Raw genomic sequence first — 14,945 nt, 5'->3', positions numbered from 1 at the left:
GTCAAGATAAATTGATTACTTATCCTTCCTAAATGAGTCATTAGTTATGGTTGGCTCCGCTTGCCTCATGCATAATATTTATGGATGAATTTAAGTGAGGAGAGTTCAGGGTTTTTATTATTCATCCATTCACTCATTCCTGGTCAAAAGTTAGGAGAGTTGTATTATTTTAAAACCAAGTTCACTGAAGTATTTATATTTGAAAATAAGAGTTTACACAATGAATAAAAAATTATTTTTATGAACCTACATTTCAAGTTTCACCATAGAAACATACCTAAATAAAACTTCTATGGCTTCCAGCGTATAGATGCCACCCCGAAACCATCATTAGCCTCCACCTAACCACCCCAGTTTTCTAATAAAACATGTCATTTTGTATTTAATTTAGTTAGAGTTCATTATTTTGGTGTAGACGTGATAACTGAAATGGAGAGCAATAAATTCCAACCTATTTCTATGCTGCAGCATCATAACTAAACCAAACTCCTGCAATGCTGTTAGAGCTTTGGCTTCGGGGTATATTCTCTAGCAGCTGATCAAAGTGTGAGAATTATTATTGTATTTATCAGGAGAAATTAACAGCTAAAGTAGCTGAAACCCAGTTATTTAAAATGTACTTATTCAACAAATGGAGTTATATTCAAGCTCCACCAAATTAAATTCCTTAAAGTCATTTCTTTTCATTGTTTGATTACTGCTTCCCCTGTTCATCTGGTCCGCCCTTATAAAACTTCCTGGAGGCGCTCCTGAAACACAGGAAGTTTCTCTAAATTCTTTTATTAAGGGCTTTTATTTCTCCCTGTAATTTTATGGACATCCCGAGGAGAACTAATAGAACCATGTGTAAAATGAGGACGCTACGTTGAAACTTGTTTTTATTGACATACATTGCAAAAAGTCTTAAAGTGGCTGAAAACAGGATCATAAATGAAACTTGGGAGTGATGCTGATGTTTACTGTCCATGGTCTTTACTCTGGAAAGGCTCCACTTGTTTTCTGGATGCACTAACAAGTTCAACTGGATATTTACACGTTTTTCTTGTCTGGAACATCCCAGAATCTCAAATATGAACAGAAATGGAAATGTTCAACAATCAGTTTTACAGTCTATTAATGCTATGTTGCAATGAATGGAAATAAACTACAGGTATAAACAGACTTTTGCATGAAATCTTACAAAAATAATACATATACGAAAATGAAATCCTCCAGTATTTACAGTGAATTGGTTAGAAAGTGTCCCTTCACTTCTTTTTTGAAGTCTTTGCTGCCTTCTTGGGTGTCTTCGCCTTGGGCTTGGCCGCCTTCTTCACTGGTTTCGCCTTGGTTTTGGCCGCTTTGGGCTTCTTCGCCGGCGCTTTCTTGGCTTTCGCAGGTGTCGCTTTCTTTGCGACCTTCTTCACTTTCTTGGCGACCGCCTTCTTGGGCTTCTCGGGCGTCTTGGTCACTTTCTTGGGCTTGGCCGCCTTCTTGGGCTTGGGTTTGGCCACTTTCTTGGGCTTGGCCACGGACGCGGGCTTGGCGGTGGTCTTCTTGGAGTCCTCCGGCTTGGTGAGCCTGAAGGATCCGGACGCGCCGATGCCTTTGGTGTGGCGCAGCATCCCGGACGCCACCAGCCTCTTCAGGGCCATCTTGATCTGGACGTCGGCGTTGTCGCCCACTTTGTAGGTCTTTCTCACGTACTTCTGGATGGACTGACGGGACGCTCCGCTCCGGCTCGCGTCGTGAACAATAGCCGCTTTAATCATGTCCGAGTATTTTGGATGCGAAGTGAGCTTCTTTGGATTTGACGCCCTTTTTGCTTTGGCTGGAGCGGCCGACGTCTCTGCCATGTTTGGCTTCTTTTTCCCCCCTTTTGAATAAGTTAATAAAAAACTCTTGGAGGTGTAATTTCACCCAGCTCTGGACGCTTGACCCGCAGAAAATCGCTGCGATCGGGAATAAAAAGCGTCTCCTGGAAGTATGACGCCAGAAAAAGTAGTTTCTGCTAACAAAGGATAAAAAAAATGATAATAATATGAGCGTCCAAGAAAAAGTGAGGCTTCAGTGTCCGGGTTCACTTTAAGTGTCTTATTCCACAGGCGCTCATTGAGCCTATGAAGCCTATCTGCGGACGTGATTGAGAACACCAACTGCCAGCAGCTGATCTAGCGGACTCCATGGAACTGGCGCCGTCCCGTTTGTGTTTCTTCATCCTCCATCTCCCGTCAAATGTGGAAACTCCGCGCCCTTCCCGGTCCGCTGAACGCGACGGGCTGATGGTGAAGACATGCGGCTTCCCCGCCGCACACTTACCTCCCTCGGTTTGCGCCGGCGAACAACTTTTATTCCGGGAAAACCCGCTGGAAGCAACGCGCGCCGCCAACACTTTTGCCCAATTCCCGTCAAATTGACCCGAACCGACGGAACCTGGCGGGATGTCACGCGATGCACATTGAAATTGAATCTTTAACTGAACGGATGCGCGACGTTCCGACTGCGCACGGCTTCGTTTATCCTTTTAATACTTTGAAACATTTTCCCAACTAACACAGCCCGGCCATTGACTTTGAATGACGTGTTCGAGATTATTTGCTGTTAAACCTCCTGTAAATTAAATGTCACGACCTCTAAGCCACAGGTGACAGACGGGACTTCACCAGGGCTTTATTCGGGTTGCAATGCAATAGGTGGGTTCGCTTTATTTCTCGGTTTTCAGGCAGATTTGCTTATAACTATCACTATGGCAGTCGCCTCTGGAGCTCCATTGTCAGGAAAGTTGACAGCACCTCCAAAGACCAGGTGAAGTTAAAGCTGGTCATGAAGTTGGTCACATTATTTTTCACGGGGGGTCAAAAGTTGGGTGATCAGGTGCGGGTCCAGCTGCGGTGGTGGGGGGCGGGGTATGGCGTGGGGGCGCAGACTGGAGCTGGAACCAAAGTCCTTCAGTACACAGGGCGCAGTGATGGCTGTCTTTTGTTAAGGAAGTGGCGCATCAGAACCCAGTCATCTCCTACTCTGACATCTGGTTTTCCATCGTTATTACCAGGCTGAGCGCACCGACCCAAAGCAATATGACGCCCCCAAATAAAAGTTTACCCTTTATGCGCAGCTTCATTGCTTATTTTGTTTGCGCTGATGTCCCTCCCTGCAACGCCATTTTGATTCCTATACATGAAAGTCACAGACACAGAAGTGCTGATTCCCCAAGACTTTTGTGCCACAGTTATTAGTTATTTCAGTCCTTTTTTTTGGATAATAACCACATTTTCATCACGAGTTGTGCATATATAGAACCAGGTGGCTTTTATAAGGAGAAACTCCTCCACAATCCAGACTCATGCAGATTTCAGTTCACTTTAAGCACTGAGATGTTCACTATAAGCTTTTACATTTGACACATATTAAACATATTTTAACTGAAGATTATAAATGGCGTCACCTGTAACAAATTATTGCCCTTCATCAGAGGAAGTAGTTTTGTTTGTGGGTGAGGCTGTTTACATGAAGGTGGGCACAGGGAATGAATGAAGGAGTGAATGGGTGGATGGATGAGGGGGCTGATGAAGAGGAGGGAGGGATTGGTGTGAGGATGAGTTATTAATGAGAGAGGGACAAGTGCCAAAGGGACGGAGGGAGGGAGGAAACTAAGCTGAGGCGATGCTGGGTGAATAGAAATATAAATTTGAATGGAGAAATTTAGGGATTCGTAAAGGATTGAGAAACAAACTCCATCATTTCTACTGGTGCTATAAAACATGGACGACATGGTCCATTGTTTTCCACTGCTCTTCAGGCCGTGCGTAAACAACATCTGTCGGCTTGTTTCTGGGATATTTTGGGAAGTAGATATTAAGTGGTTTTTGTTTGGAGTCGCGGATTATCGGAGGGATGTGGGGCTGTTTTTATTTATTTATTCATATTTATTTTTTTCACCGCCTGTGCCGCGTTTTGGAAGCGGTGGTGAAGGGAGGGAGGCTGGGCAGACTTCTCTCCAGGTTTAGATCACTCCTTGCGGCCACCGACAGAGGGACCTCCTCCACAGGGACTGGACCTCTGCGCCTTGCACGTTGTTGTGGCTACCGGTGTTATGATCTGATGACCTCAAGATCCTGACTCTACTGAGTCCTTTTTAATAATAGGAACATATTTATTATGTAATAGTTGATCTGCCATCAGTAGAGTAGAGCTGTTTTTGTCTTGCCTGCATGTGTTTGCCTTTGTGATGGAAATAGATTTAATAACTTTATTGTTAAATTGTATAACTTGTTGACTGTTTATCAGTATAGAGAGATCTCACATTTATTTATCTCTCCGAAAGAAGATATCTTATTTCTATGGACCTCCGGGTAAAATAAAGGTTAGATAATTGCGACGCTTGTGGTTATTAAATCTCATTAAATTACTCAATCTGCCACATTTCTGACATAAAATGAAATTTAAGTGGCATTTTTGGGAATTTGGGGACAGTTGGATTGATAACATTCAGTCTCTGGTGCAGCAACAAAACCAAGGGGGGTCCCCTCCGTTATATTTGCATAATATGTTTTTTCATGAATTTATGATATGAAAGGAAACAATTAAATGATGTATTTATTTAAATTAATGCCATTTCCCTTTTTGCCGCTTTTTAATTGCACACACACCATCCATCCTGGAAAGGCTGCAAGCTCCCTGGTTCGAAACACAGACTGGAACTCTAGGACCCTGAGCAAGACCTGTAGCCCCAACATGAATCTTGACATGGCTTGCAAAGGGTCCTGACCTCAACCTTCTTGAACACCTTTCAGGTGAATTAAAACCAAGGCTGCAATTCTGGTTTTCTCATCTAACTTTGAACACACTCCAAAACCTTGTGGAAGATGTTTACACAACAGTTAAAGTTGCTGTTGCCGGCAACGGTTGGTCCATCAACAAATTGGACCTTGTAGATTGAGAATAGGATGTCATCAAAGTTCACGAAAAAGTAGACAGACAAATACTTTTGGCCATTTAGTGTATTTATATTGTTATAGTTGTCTAGGGAACCACAGTTGATTGCATCATTGACTTAGCAGCAATCACTCATCCTGAGCAAGCATGTGGCAACAGTAGGCATGAATTTACTTGTTCTTCCTTAACAAGCATAAAAACCAATGTCTGCTGCTGGACAGATGACTGATTAATGGCACAGAAAGGCTTAATAAGTGATTCATGTGACGTACAGTGGTGGAAAACAGTAGCCATTCTGAGAAAATGGGTGGTTGACTGGAGTAGTTCAGATGTTTACAGGATCTGATTATTTGTATTTTTATAACTAATTAAATGTTAAAAGTCAAGTTGGAAACGGCCGGGAAGGTTCTGAAAAGATGCAGGCATGATAAATAAGGAACTGTCACTAGTTTGTATGTTTAGGTTGTGTCTGTCAGCGCAGAGAGCTTTGGCTGTCCCTTTCCTGCTGCTTTTTAGGAACCATATACAGTTATTCACTTGTTCTGCACTCCGACTCACATCAGCGCCTGAGGTGAACGTATATCCAGATTACATCATGCTTGACCCAGTTATGGGTTATTTCACCTGGAGTCAAACAGCAGGGTGATTTATATTATAATATATGCATATTTAAAGACGACGCCAAGCCATCTACGTGTCTGGTTTATTTTAACGCTGCAGCTCTAAATTTATCTGAGGCTGGTTTGTAATTTTAGCCGAGCAAGGCTCTCTGAAGTCCGATCTCTTTCCCAAGGCGTTCTGGGTATCCAGCGTTTATCTTTCAAAGGTTCAAAGGCCCCATCAGTGCTGTCAAAGAGTTTGGGCCCATCCTGCACATAATCACATGTTCTGCTAAATGCATTCTTGCTTTCTTTGATGTGCAGACTGTTGTCTGCTGCAGCTTTAAATGCTAGATGAGGCTGGATGAAATCAGCTAGGGTTGGGTTTGCTTTAGTGGCCAAACAAGGTGTGGAAAGAAATGAGACATTTCAGAGTTTAAAAGATTTAATTTAAGGCTGAACGGAGTAGAAGACAATCTCATTATAGACTATTGTTGAAATAATAGAATCATAAAAGTATAAATATAATCTAAAAAGCAAAAAGGAGACGCAGAACTGAACTAAACAAAAATCGAATCTTTGAGTCACTTTCAGTCACTGTAAGGAAGCTCAAAGGCTTCTTCTGTTAAGGATGTAAACATTATAATGAAAAAAATAAACCAAACCAGTTCATAAACTATGAACCTTCAAAGTGATATTTCTTTTCACATTAAAACCACAACCTTCTGTGCATTTTAGTGGGATCTTAAATGACTGACCAACGCGAAGTGATGCATGGTAGTGAAGTGGAAGAAAAAGTATGCAAGGTTGCTGAATCATTTTCTGCAGATAAGAATCTGAACGTGTTCAGAACTTTATAAAGTTATTTTCCCCTACAGGTACGTCTCTGCCAGCTTTACTCATCTACAGACATGTCGGCTCATTCTGCTGCTCAAGATCAGTCCAGCTCTCAGGATGGTTTCTGAACATCAGTTTTAAACTGGGCCACAGATTCTCAGTTGGGTTTGGGACTAGACTTTGACTAGGCCATTCTAAAACATGAATCTGCTTTGATCTAAACCATCTCATTGTATCTCTGGCTGTAGGTTCAGGGTGGCTGTCCTGCTGGAAGGTGAGCCTCCACCCCAGTCTCTTGAGGTTTTCTTTCTGTATTGTCCTTTTTGTAGCTCCACCCTTCTTCCCATCAACTCTGAACAGCCCCTCTGAAGAAAAGCATCCCTCAGCATGATGCTGCCACCACCATGTATCACCATGAGGATGTTTGCTGTATCTATGTCTTGTGGCAGACTGATTAAATGGTACAGATAAATCTGTACGTCCCACTTCTGAGATTTTTACTGGTAGAAAAGGTAGAAAAATCATTTTCCTTCCACTCCCTGGCTTTGCACAACTTTATGTTGATCTCCAAAGAAACTCCAGTAAAATAAGTTGAATTGGTTGTAATGTGAAAAAAGCATGAAAGGGTCCAGGGGGTGTGAATACTTTGCAAATTACTGTTTAGTACATTTTCCCACTTTATCTTAGAAAAGGTAACCAGATGTTTCTCCTCTTTAAAGTGTTTAGCAGACATTTGGACAGTAATAAGTTTATTTTCTGCACACTCTGTTTCAGCAGATTTACTTTAACGTTAAAGTGCATTGAGCTTTTCATTATGCATGTAATGTTTGTCAGTATTAACAGAACAGATAAAGTGCAGAATCCTCCTTTTCTAAAAATAATTGTCCAGTAATGTTAAACCTGTCTTTTAAGCGTTCTGTAATTTCAGAGATGCATTAATATGGTGCTCAGGCTGCCTGATGGGATCTGGTTGGACGGTAACCACAGGTGTTGTAGACGGGTTGAAAATCATTTGCATTTTTAGTTAAACGTTCTTCATTTGAAGAGACAGAGTGCTGCATGGAAAGAAATAGGTTTTCATTGTCATTAATCAAAACAGTAATTATTGCATCAATTAAAGTCAAAATATCTTAAATAATTTAGGTAGAATAATTCTTTATGAAACTGTTAGATACATTTTTTTAATACACCAACTTTAACCAGATGTATGTGCAAACTAATATTATGAATATATTTATACATGGCAGTACAACTGGTACTCCTAAACCCTGCAAAGATGAGCCATTTTACTGCTTGTGGAACGCAGGCTGTCAGGTTATGTGGAGGACCTGTTAGGAATTGCTATCTTACCTGTGTTTGACTGTTATCTCCCAAATCCATTGAAAGCATACGTGGTAGAGACACCCCACGTTTTACACATAGCAACACTGAGTGAATGAAAAAGATTTTTGAAAATATAAAAACCTGTAAAAAGTGAGGAGAAGAACTATGTGTTAATTAAGCAGCTTGGACATTTTTCCATTTGTGGTTTTTACGTTTTCTCTGAGTGAGTAGCTTTTCTGTCATTTTCTCTAACTAGATCTGCTGCTTAAATTCCTCTTATACAGGTTAAGTCAGATGTTTATAGACACAGTATAATAATAAACCTTTTATCTCTTTGTCTGAAATTAAATCAGACTAAACTTTTCCTCTTTTTGGGTCAGTTAGGATTCCTAAAATTATTTCTATTTGCTGAATGATGAGAGGGAAAAGTTTTTATTATTTTTTTCAAACTCAGCTTACTTTCCCACTCCTTAGTATAGGTTTTCTTCAACAAGTTTCTCACAACAGTTTGCTGGAAGTTTGGCCCATTCCTCCTGACAGAACCGATGTAACTGGGTCAGGTTTGAAGGCCATCTTGCTTGTAACTAATTTGCTGGTATGATGGTCCTTCTTGTCTCTCTGGAAGACCCATCTACTATTTCCTGACTGATGTTTTGAGATGTTGCTTCAGTATTTCCACATAATGTTATTTCCTCATGTTGCTATCTAGTTTGTAAAGTGCGCCAGTCCCTCCTGCAGCAAAACACAGCTACAAAACATGATTCTGCCCCCTCCGTACACCACAGTTGGGATGTTGTTCTCAGGCTTTTAAACGTTTCCTATTTTTTCTCCAAATGTGACAGTAGTTGTTATGTCCAAACACTTCTATTGTAGTTTTATCAGACCACAGGACATGTCTGATATATGTTCTTGGGTGCATTTGCCAACTCTGATCTGGCATTTTATGTTGCATTTGCAGCAATGACTTCTTCCTTTCTGAGTGGCCTGTCAGTTGACGTGGATTTCTTTGGATTTTGCCATGATGTCAGACGAGGAGGGAGTGTGTTTGAGGTGTTGCCTTAAAATACATCCACATGACCTCCTCCATCTTACTCTAATGCTATGAATGAACCTGTGAGGAATTTACCAAGCCATGACATCATTATGTCCCAAAGTGTTTAAAGGCATAGTCATCTCAACGTATGTTACTTCCTACTTACAACAAAAGAATCAATTTTTCCGGCATTTAGAAATAGTTTTGGTCATTCTAACTGGCCTAAAGTAGGAAAGTTGAGTCTAATTTGATGTTGTTTAGTAAGATAAAAAGTGTATGTACCGTTTAAACGTCGTGTTTCAGCTGCGCGCCCTCCACACCACCAACGTTAAAACTGACATTACTGACTTGTAATGAAACTTGTTCCTGTTTGTATTACTATGCAGCTGAAGGCCAGGACAGTTGGTTTGATGGTGCTCCATGGAGCTTGAGTTTGCAGGTCTCCACAGTTGTTTTTGCCCTCGGTTTTCTGAGCAGGTGGAAGCAGAGGGTTGCTGTGTGCTGCTGCATTCCATCAGAACCGAGTCAACATAAGCCCGTCTCTTTGCCACACAACAAAGTGCTCTTTGTGAACATGTCAAAGGGACTCTTCTCTCCTAAGTAGAATATAACCATTTCCACAGTGTCAGCTGTCAGAGCACCTCTCACATGACCTGACAGGCATCCACGGCACCTGTGACCTGTCACTCAGACCAGCACAGATGGACACGGATGTTCTGGAAATACTAAACACCATGTAGATCTGCTGATGATTTCCAACCTTCTCCTGTTTATCTCCACCCAACTTAAGCTTGGAATCACCCTGAAATTCCTGCACACGAGGTGGAAATATCTAAACTTTTCTGCTTTTACTGTTTGCTTTGCAAGAGTTCACAACTCTTCCCTTAATCTGGAAAAATAACCTACTGTTGTATAAAAAGACACTTCACCAAGCTAGAACAGCTTCTTTCTCATCATTAATAGAAGAGAACAAGAATAATCCTAGGTTTCTCTTTAGTACAGTTGCTAAACTTACACAGAGTCATAGCTCTGTTGAGCCATCCATTCCCTTAGCTCTCAGCAGTCATGACTTTATGGGATTCTTCTTAAATAAAATGTATTCTATTAAAAATAAAATCTTTGACATACACCAGAAGATGATTACTTCATCCTCACCAAGTGAGACAACATTGGAAATAACTGTAGAACCTGATCTGTGTTTGGACTGTTTTGATCCTGTGGAGCTTCCTGAGTTATCAGAAATATTAGCTTCATCTAAACCTTCAACTTGTATGTTAGACCCAATCCCAACCAAATTATTTAAGGAAGTGTTCCCTCTGATTACCAGCCCCATTTTAGATATGATTAATCTATCTTTAGTAAATGGAAATGAAATTTTAGCTTCCCTTCATTGGCTCCCTGTTAAATCCAGAATAGAATTTAAAATTCTCCTCCTCACATATAAAGCCCTTAATGATCTAGCTCCATCATACATCAGAGATCTGATTGGTCCATATGTTCCTAACAGAGCACTTTGTTCTCAGACTGCAGGTTTACTGGTGGTTCCTAGAGTCTCTAGAAGTAGAATGGGAGACAGATCCTTTAGTTATCAGGCTCCTCTCCTGTGGAACCAGCTCCCAGTTTTAGTCCGTGAGGCAGACACCCTGTCTACTTTTAAGGCTAGGCTTAAAACTTTCCTTTTTGATAAAGCTTATAGTTAGAGTGGCTTAGGTTATCAGGGAGGGAGCCTTCCTCCCTGTTAGATGGAGTAAGGGGGAGTCAGGTTTAGCCTAAACCGGCTCAGTTATGGTTGAGATGCAAACACACCCTCCATTTCTGCTACCTGTATGACCCCTTCTCTTTTCCCATGGTTATAATCAGTCTGACAGAGGGAGGTATCCCAATCCTTGTGGTTTTTAGTATAACAATGACCATCAGTGGGACCCTTTGTGAGGTTCCTTGAGACGACATTGTTGTAAATAAGCGCCGTTTAACTAAATAATCTGAACTGAAACTATGTGTAGTTATGCTGCTATAGGCTTAGGCTGCTGGAGGACATAATGACCACTTTCACCCTCTTCACTACATTCTCACACTACTCTCCAATTTTGCATTATTTGCTGTTATTTCAGCTTTTAACTTTGTTCTCTCTTTTCTCTTCCTAGAAGCTACACCTGGCCTGACTCTGTGTCTACCTGTGACACCATTCTGGAGAGGGGCATCGTCCGAGCTTCTGCTGGCAACAACTTAATGCTCACCTTCTACAGATGATCCACATGGCCCTGTCTTTTAGTGTTTAACCCTTTCTCTCTCCTAGACATGGCTACTGACTGAGCTTCTACTGTAACTAACTCTATGTGCTCTCTTTCAGACTCTAACCTTGAAAACTGGATCAGAGTTTATGTGTTCTTTCTTTCTAGATGAAACAACTAAAGGAGCTACATCCATTAACATTTACTTTTCCTTCCCATAGAAAGTACTCCTGGATCAGTGCTTCTTTGTTCTCTTTGTGTCTCTGCTCTGTTCTCTCAAACCTCCAGTGGGTCGTGGCAGATGGCCGCTCACACTGAGCCTGGTTCTGGTTCTGCTGGAGGTTTCTTCCCGTTAAAAGGGAGTTTTTCCTCTCCACTGTCGCTACATGCATGCTCAGTATGAGGGATTGCTGCAAAGTCAACACCAGTGACTGTCCACTGTCTCTACATGCTCATCCAGGAGGAGTGAATGCTGCACGTCACTGACTGGATGCAATCTGCTGGGTTTCCTTAGATAGAAAAACATTTTATCCAATTTGAATAAATAACTGAATCTGACTGAACTGTTCAATGATTAGGATTAATTGGAATGTATGAACCTGACTGTTGTGAAGAACCTTGAGACGACATGTGTTGTAAATTGGCGCTATATAAATAACACTGAATTGAATTGTTTTTTATTGTTTTATTTCAAGCAGAAAATCAACTTATTTTTGATACGTTATTTTCTTCCAGCCAAATTCTGATTTCCCAGTTTTTATTGAATGTCGTAAAATAATATTATATCACAACTCTCTTGTTTTTGCTTTTCTATCATGCTTAAATGTTTCAGATCAACACAATTTTATTTCAGTCAACGAGTAAATATAAAATGCAGGTTTTAAAAAATGATTTCAATCTCTGAGAGAAAAAAGCTTCCAAACCAATCTGGCCCTTTGTGAAAAAGTAATCCCCCCCTTGTTAAATTGTGAATTAACTTTGATTATCCACACTGCTCACACCCAGACCTGATCTCTGTCAGACCTGTAGAATCGAGAGATCACTGAAATAGAGCTTATCTGACATCATGAAGTAGGCTAAAAGATCTCAAAAAGTACCGCCTAATGCTCTGGTGTAAAGAAATTAAAGAACTGGTGAGAAACACAGTCTGGACAGGATTACAGAGCTATTTCTACTGTTTTGGACTCCAGAGAACCACAGTCAGAACCATTATCCACAAATGGAGAAAACATGGAACAGTGAAGTACCTTCCTAGGAGAGGGCAACCTACTGAAATGACTCCAAAAGAACATCCATGACTCATCCAGGAGAACCCAGAACAACGTCTAAAGCTCTGCAGGCCTCACTGCCTCAGTTAAGGTCAGAGGTCATGATTCAACAAAAGGAAAGAGAGACTGGGCAAAAGTGGTCACAAAGGCCCAACTATCAATTACCCTGAAATATCCCGAAGACTTCTGGGAAAATATTCTGTGGACTGATGAGATGAAAGTGGACCTTTTTAGAAGGTGAGCATCCAGTTACATCTGGTTTAAATCTTACACAGCATTTCAGAACATCATACCTACAGTCAAACATGGTGGTGGTAGTGTGATGGGCTGGGTTGTATTCCTGCTTAAGGTTTTGAATGACTGGCGATAATTGATGGAACCATGAATTCTGCCCTCTGGGTTGTTTATGCTGGGAAAACCTCCAATGTGGCTCAATTAAATCAGTTCTGCAGAGCAGAGTGGGCCGAAATTCCTCCACATTGACGTAAAGGCCTCGCTACCAGATATCAATTATAAGGTTTAGGGGGTAGTTACTTTTTCCTATAGAGTCAAGTTGAATTGTTTAGCTTTTTTCCTTTAATAAATAAAATCATCATCTGAAAAGCCTAAAGAAACCCCAAATAAATGCCAAGAGAGTAAATGTGAGTGATCAGTAGCTTCCATCTGTCGGTAAACTAGAGATTAGAAAAGTTAATCAAAAGAAATGTTAAGGCTTTTGAAAGGTGAAAGATGTCTGCTGGTGTCTAACTGTGGTTGAAAACCTGATGGGTTTGTTCTGGTGGTTGAAACAAGCCTGACTTTCAGTGTCTTCATTTGTTCTGGATTTAGGCAAGATGATTGGTGAACAAAGTCCCATTTTTCTGAGCTGAATAGTGACCGACTGACCTAAAATAGATGCATGTAGAGTTCCAGTGTTTAGAGGAAACTGTAAGAAATATCCACGTGTGTTTGCAGAGATCTTTATACTCTGAAGAATAGGTGGGAAACATATGGTTTGGTGCTGAAGCTCTGTGTATTTGGACTAGACCAAAGAAAGGTGTTTCTCCAGGGAAGTTCTTCACCAAAACAGGCAAGCAGCCACAACTTATTCTTTGAGTGAACTAAGGTTACATCCTTATGAATTATGACTAAAAGCTTCTAACAGACTTATTTAAACCATCCCACCTGATTTGAGCTCTTGTTGAGTAATCCTGCATTTAGCCCTAATCCTGACTTTGACCTTTGTCCCTTTAACACGCAGAGTTAGAGGGAGTCCAGGAGGACAAACTGCTGCAATAAGCAGCCACTAGATTATCACCAAGTTCTGTGTAAACAGTTTACTTCAACTGCTTCTTTGAAGAATAAAAAACATTCTTTAACTTTATTTAAACTTAAAACTTCTTGAAAGGCTTCACCTAATAATTGACTAATGTGAAGAATAATAAAAATGCATCAGTGACTTTATATTTTTTCCTTTGAATATTTTCTGTGGTTTCGAGATCTGGACCAACTGGACCTCTGCTCATAATTTTGTGATTCTCGGACCTGAAATATGACTTTTGATCAACAGAGGGCAGTAGTCCCTACCTAAAGAACAAATAGCTAAGCTGTTACATTTACACTTTACTTCCAAAACAACTGATGTGCTTCTCTTTACACACTATGATGACAGTAATATGGAGATGTCTCACCTTTTGCAGCTATAACTATTCCACTTCTTCTAAGAAACATGTTCAGCCTGTGTTAATATTTCATTTGTCTCCACTTTAATTGATCACAAAGGTGCTCGGTTGGGTTCATGTTCTTTCAAACCGAACCCCCCCCCCCCCCTCCATGTCCCATCGAATCAGATGGGACATGAAGAGGCCATTCCCAAACTCTTCTCACAAAGTCAGGGAAAGGAAATTGTCCCGAATGTCACTCTTCAGAGATGATCTTTATAATACGATTAAACCTGATTTAATATGCATGAAACATCTCCAGGTGTTTCAGCACACCTTCATAATCTCTATTATAAGTCTATTTTAAGGAGCTCATCAGAAACTCTCTGCTTTCTCTGCAAGGAGACACCTTGTATCTTTGCAGGGTCAAAATGACCTCCTATTGCCTTACAGAAATAATCCCCTTCAGTGGGATTTCAGTGTTGCAGAGGGCGGGGCATCACCTAAATTAAATAGTATTGGCATGTTTAACTTTATTTCAAATATATCCTTCCTTTTTTAATTACTTGATATGTTCTCAGCTCGACTGTCTCTAATTTTAGCCTCTGCTGGAACTCTCTGCTTCCTCCTTCCTGTTTGCTTTCCCCAGGAGATGCTCTAAGTGGAGCGGTTTGGGATAAAACTGTGTCATTCAGTGACCCGAATCCTTTCCCTGTGTGTGTTCATTAGGTCGGTGATTCCCTGTATCACTGCTGCAATATCATCTATTGTCATTTGAATGACTGATGGTGGCGACCAGCAGGTTTGGAAATCCCCTGAAGAGCTGCAGTTTGACGGCTGAGCAACTTGTGATTGAACCTTCAGTCTCAATATGCTTCTCATCAACTTCCTGAACGCTTTTGGCTAATTTATTGTCTGATTTTCACCAGATGACTTTTTTTTTGTTTCTGCTTGTTTCTCATCATATTCCTTATAGTCTCTTGGAAGTCCACACAGAAACATCTTCAGGTATTTATTGATGTGGCTCCATCCAGCCCCAGAACCAATCCAATAAAAATTTCATGAAGTCCTTTTTTCTTAATGTTTTCTGTGGCAGAACT

At 40.8% G+C, this 14,945-nt stretch overlaps 1 protein-coding gene across 1 annotated transcript; it reads right to left on the bottom strand.

Moving 5' to 3' along the window:
• Window positions 1–860: 860 nt before the first annotated feature.
• LOC124875171 (histone H1.0-B) lies at window positions 861–2,090 on the bottom strand. The gene has a single exon (XM_047377118.1). The coding sequence runs from the start codon at window positions 1,833–1,835 to the stop codon at window positions 1,248–1,250; it is 588 nt and encodes a 195-aa protein (XP_047233074.1). The 5' UTR covers window positions 1,836–2,090; the 3' UTR covers window positions 861–1,247.
• Between the last annotated feature and the right edge of the window lie 12,855 nt (window positions 2,091–14,945).

This window comes from Girardinichthys multiradiatus, chromosome 10 (assembly GCF_021462225.1).
Source record: "Girardinichthys multiradiatus isolate DD_20200921_A chromosome 10, DD_fGirMul_XY1, whole genome shotgun sequence".
In the NCBI taxonomy this organism is placed as follows: domain Eukaryota; kingdom Metazoa; phylum Chordata; class Actinopteri; order Cyprinodontiformes; family Goodeidae; genus Girardinichthys; species Girardinichthys multiradiatus.
The sequence above is the reverse complement of the archived record's forward strand: the minus strand, read 5'-3'. Positions and strand labels throughout refer to the sequence as shown.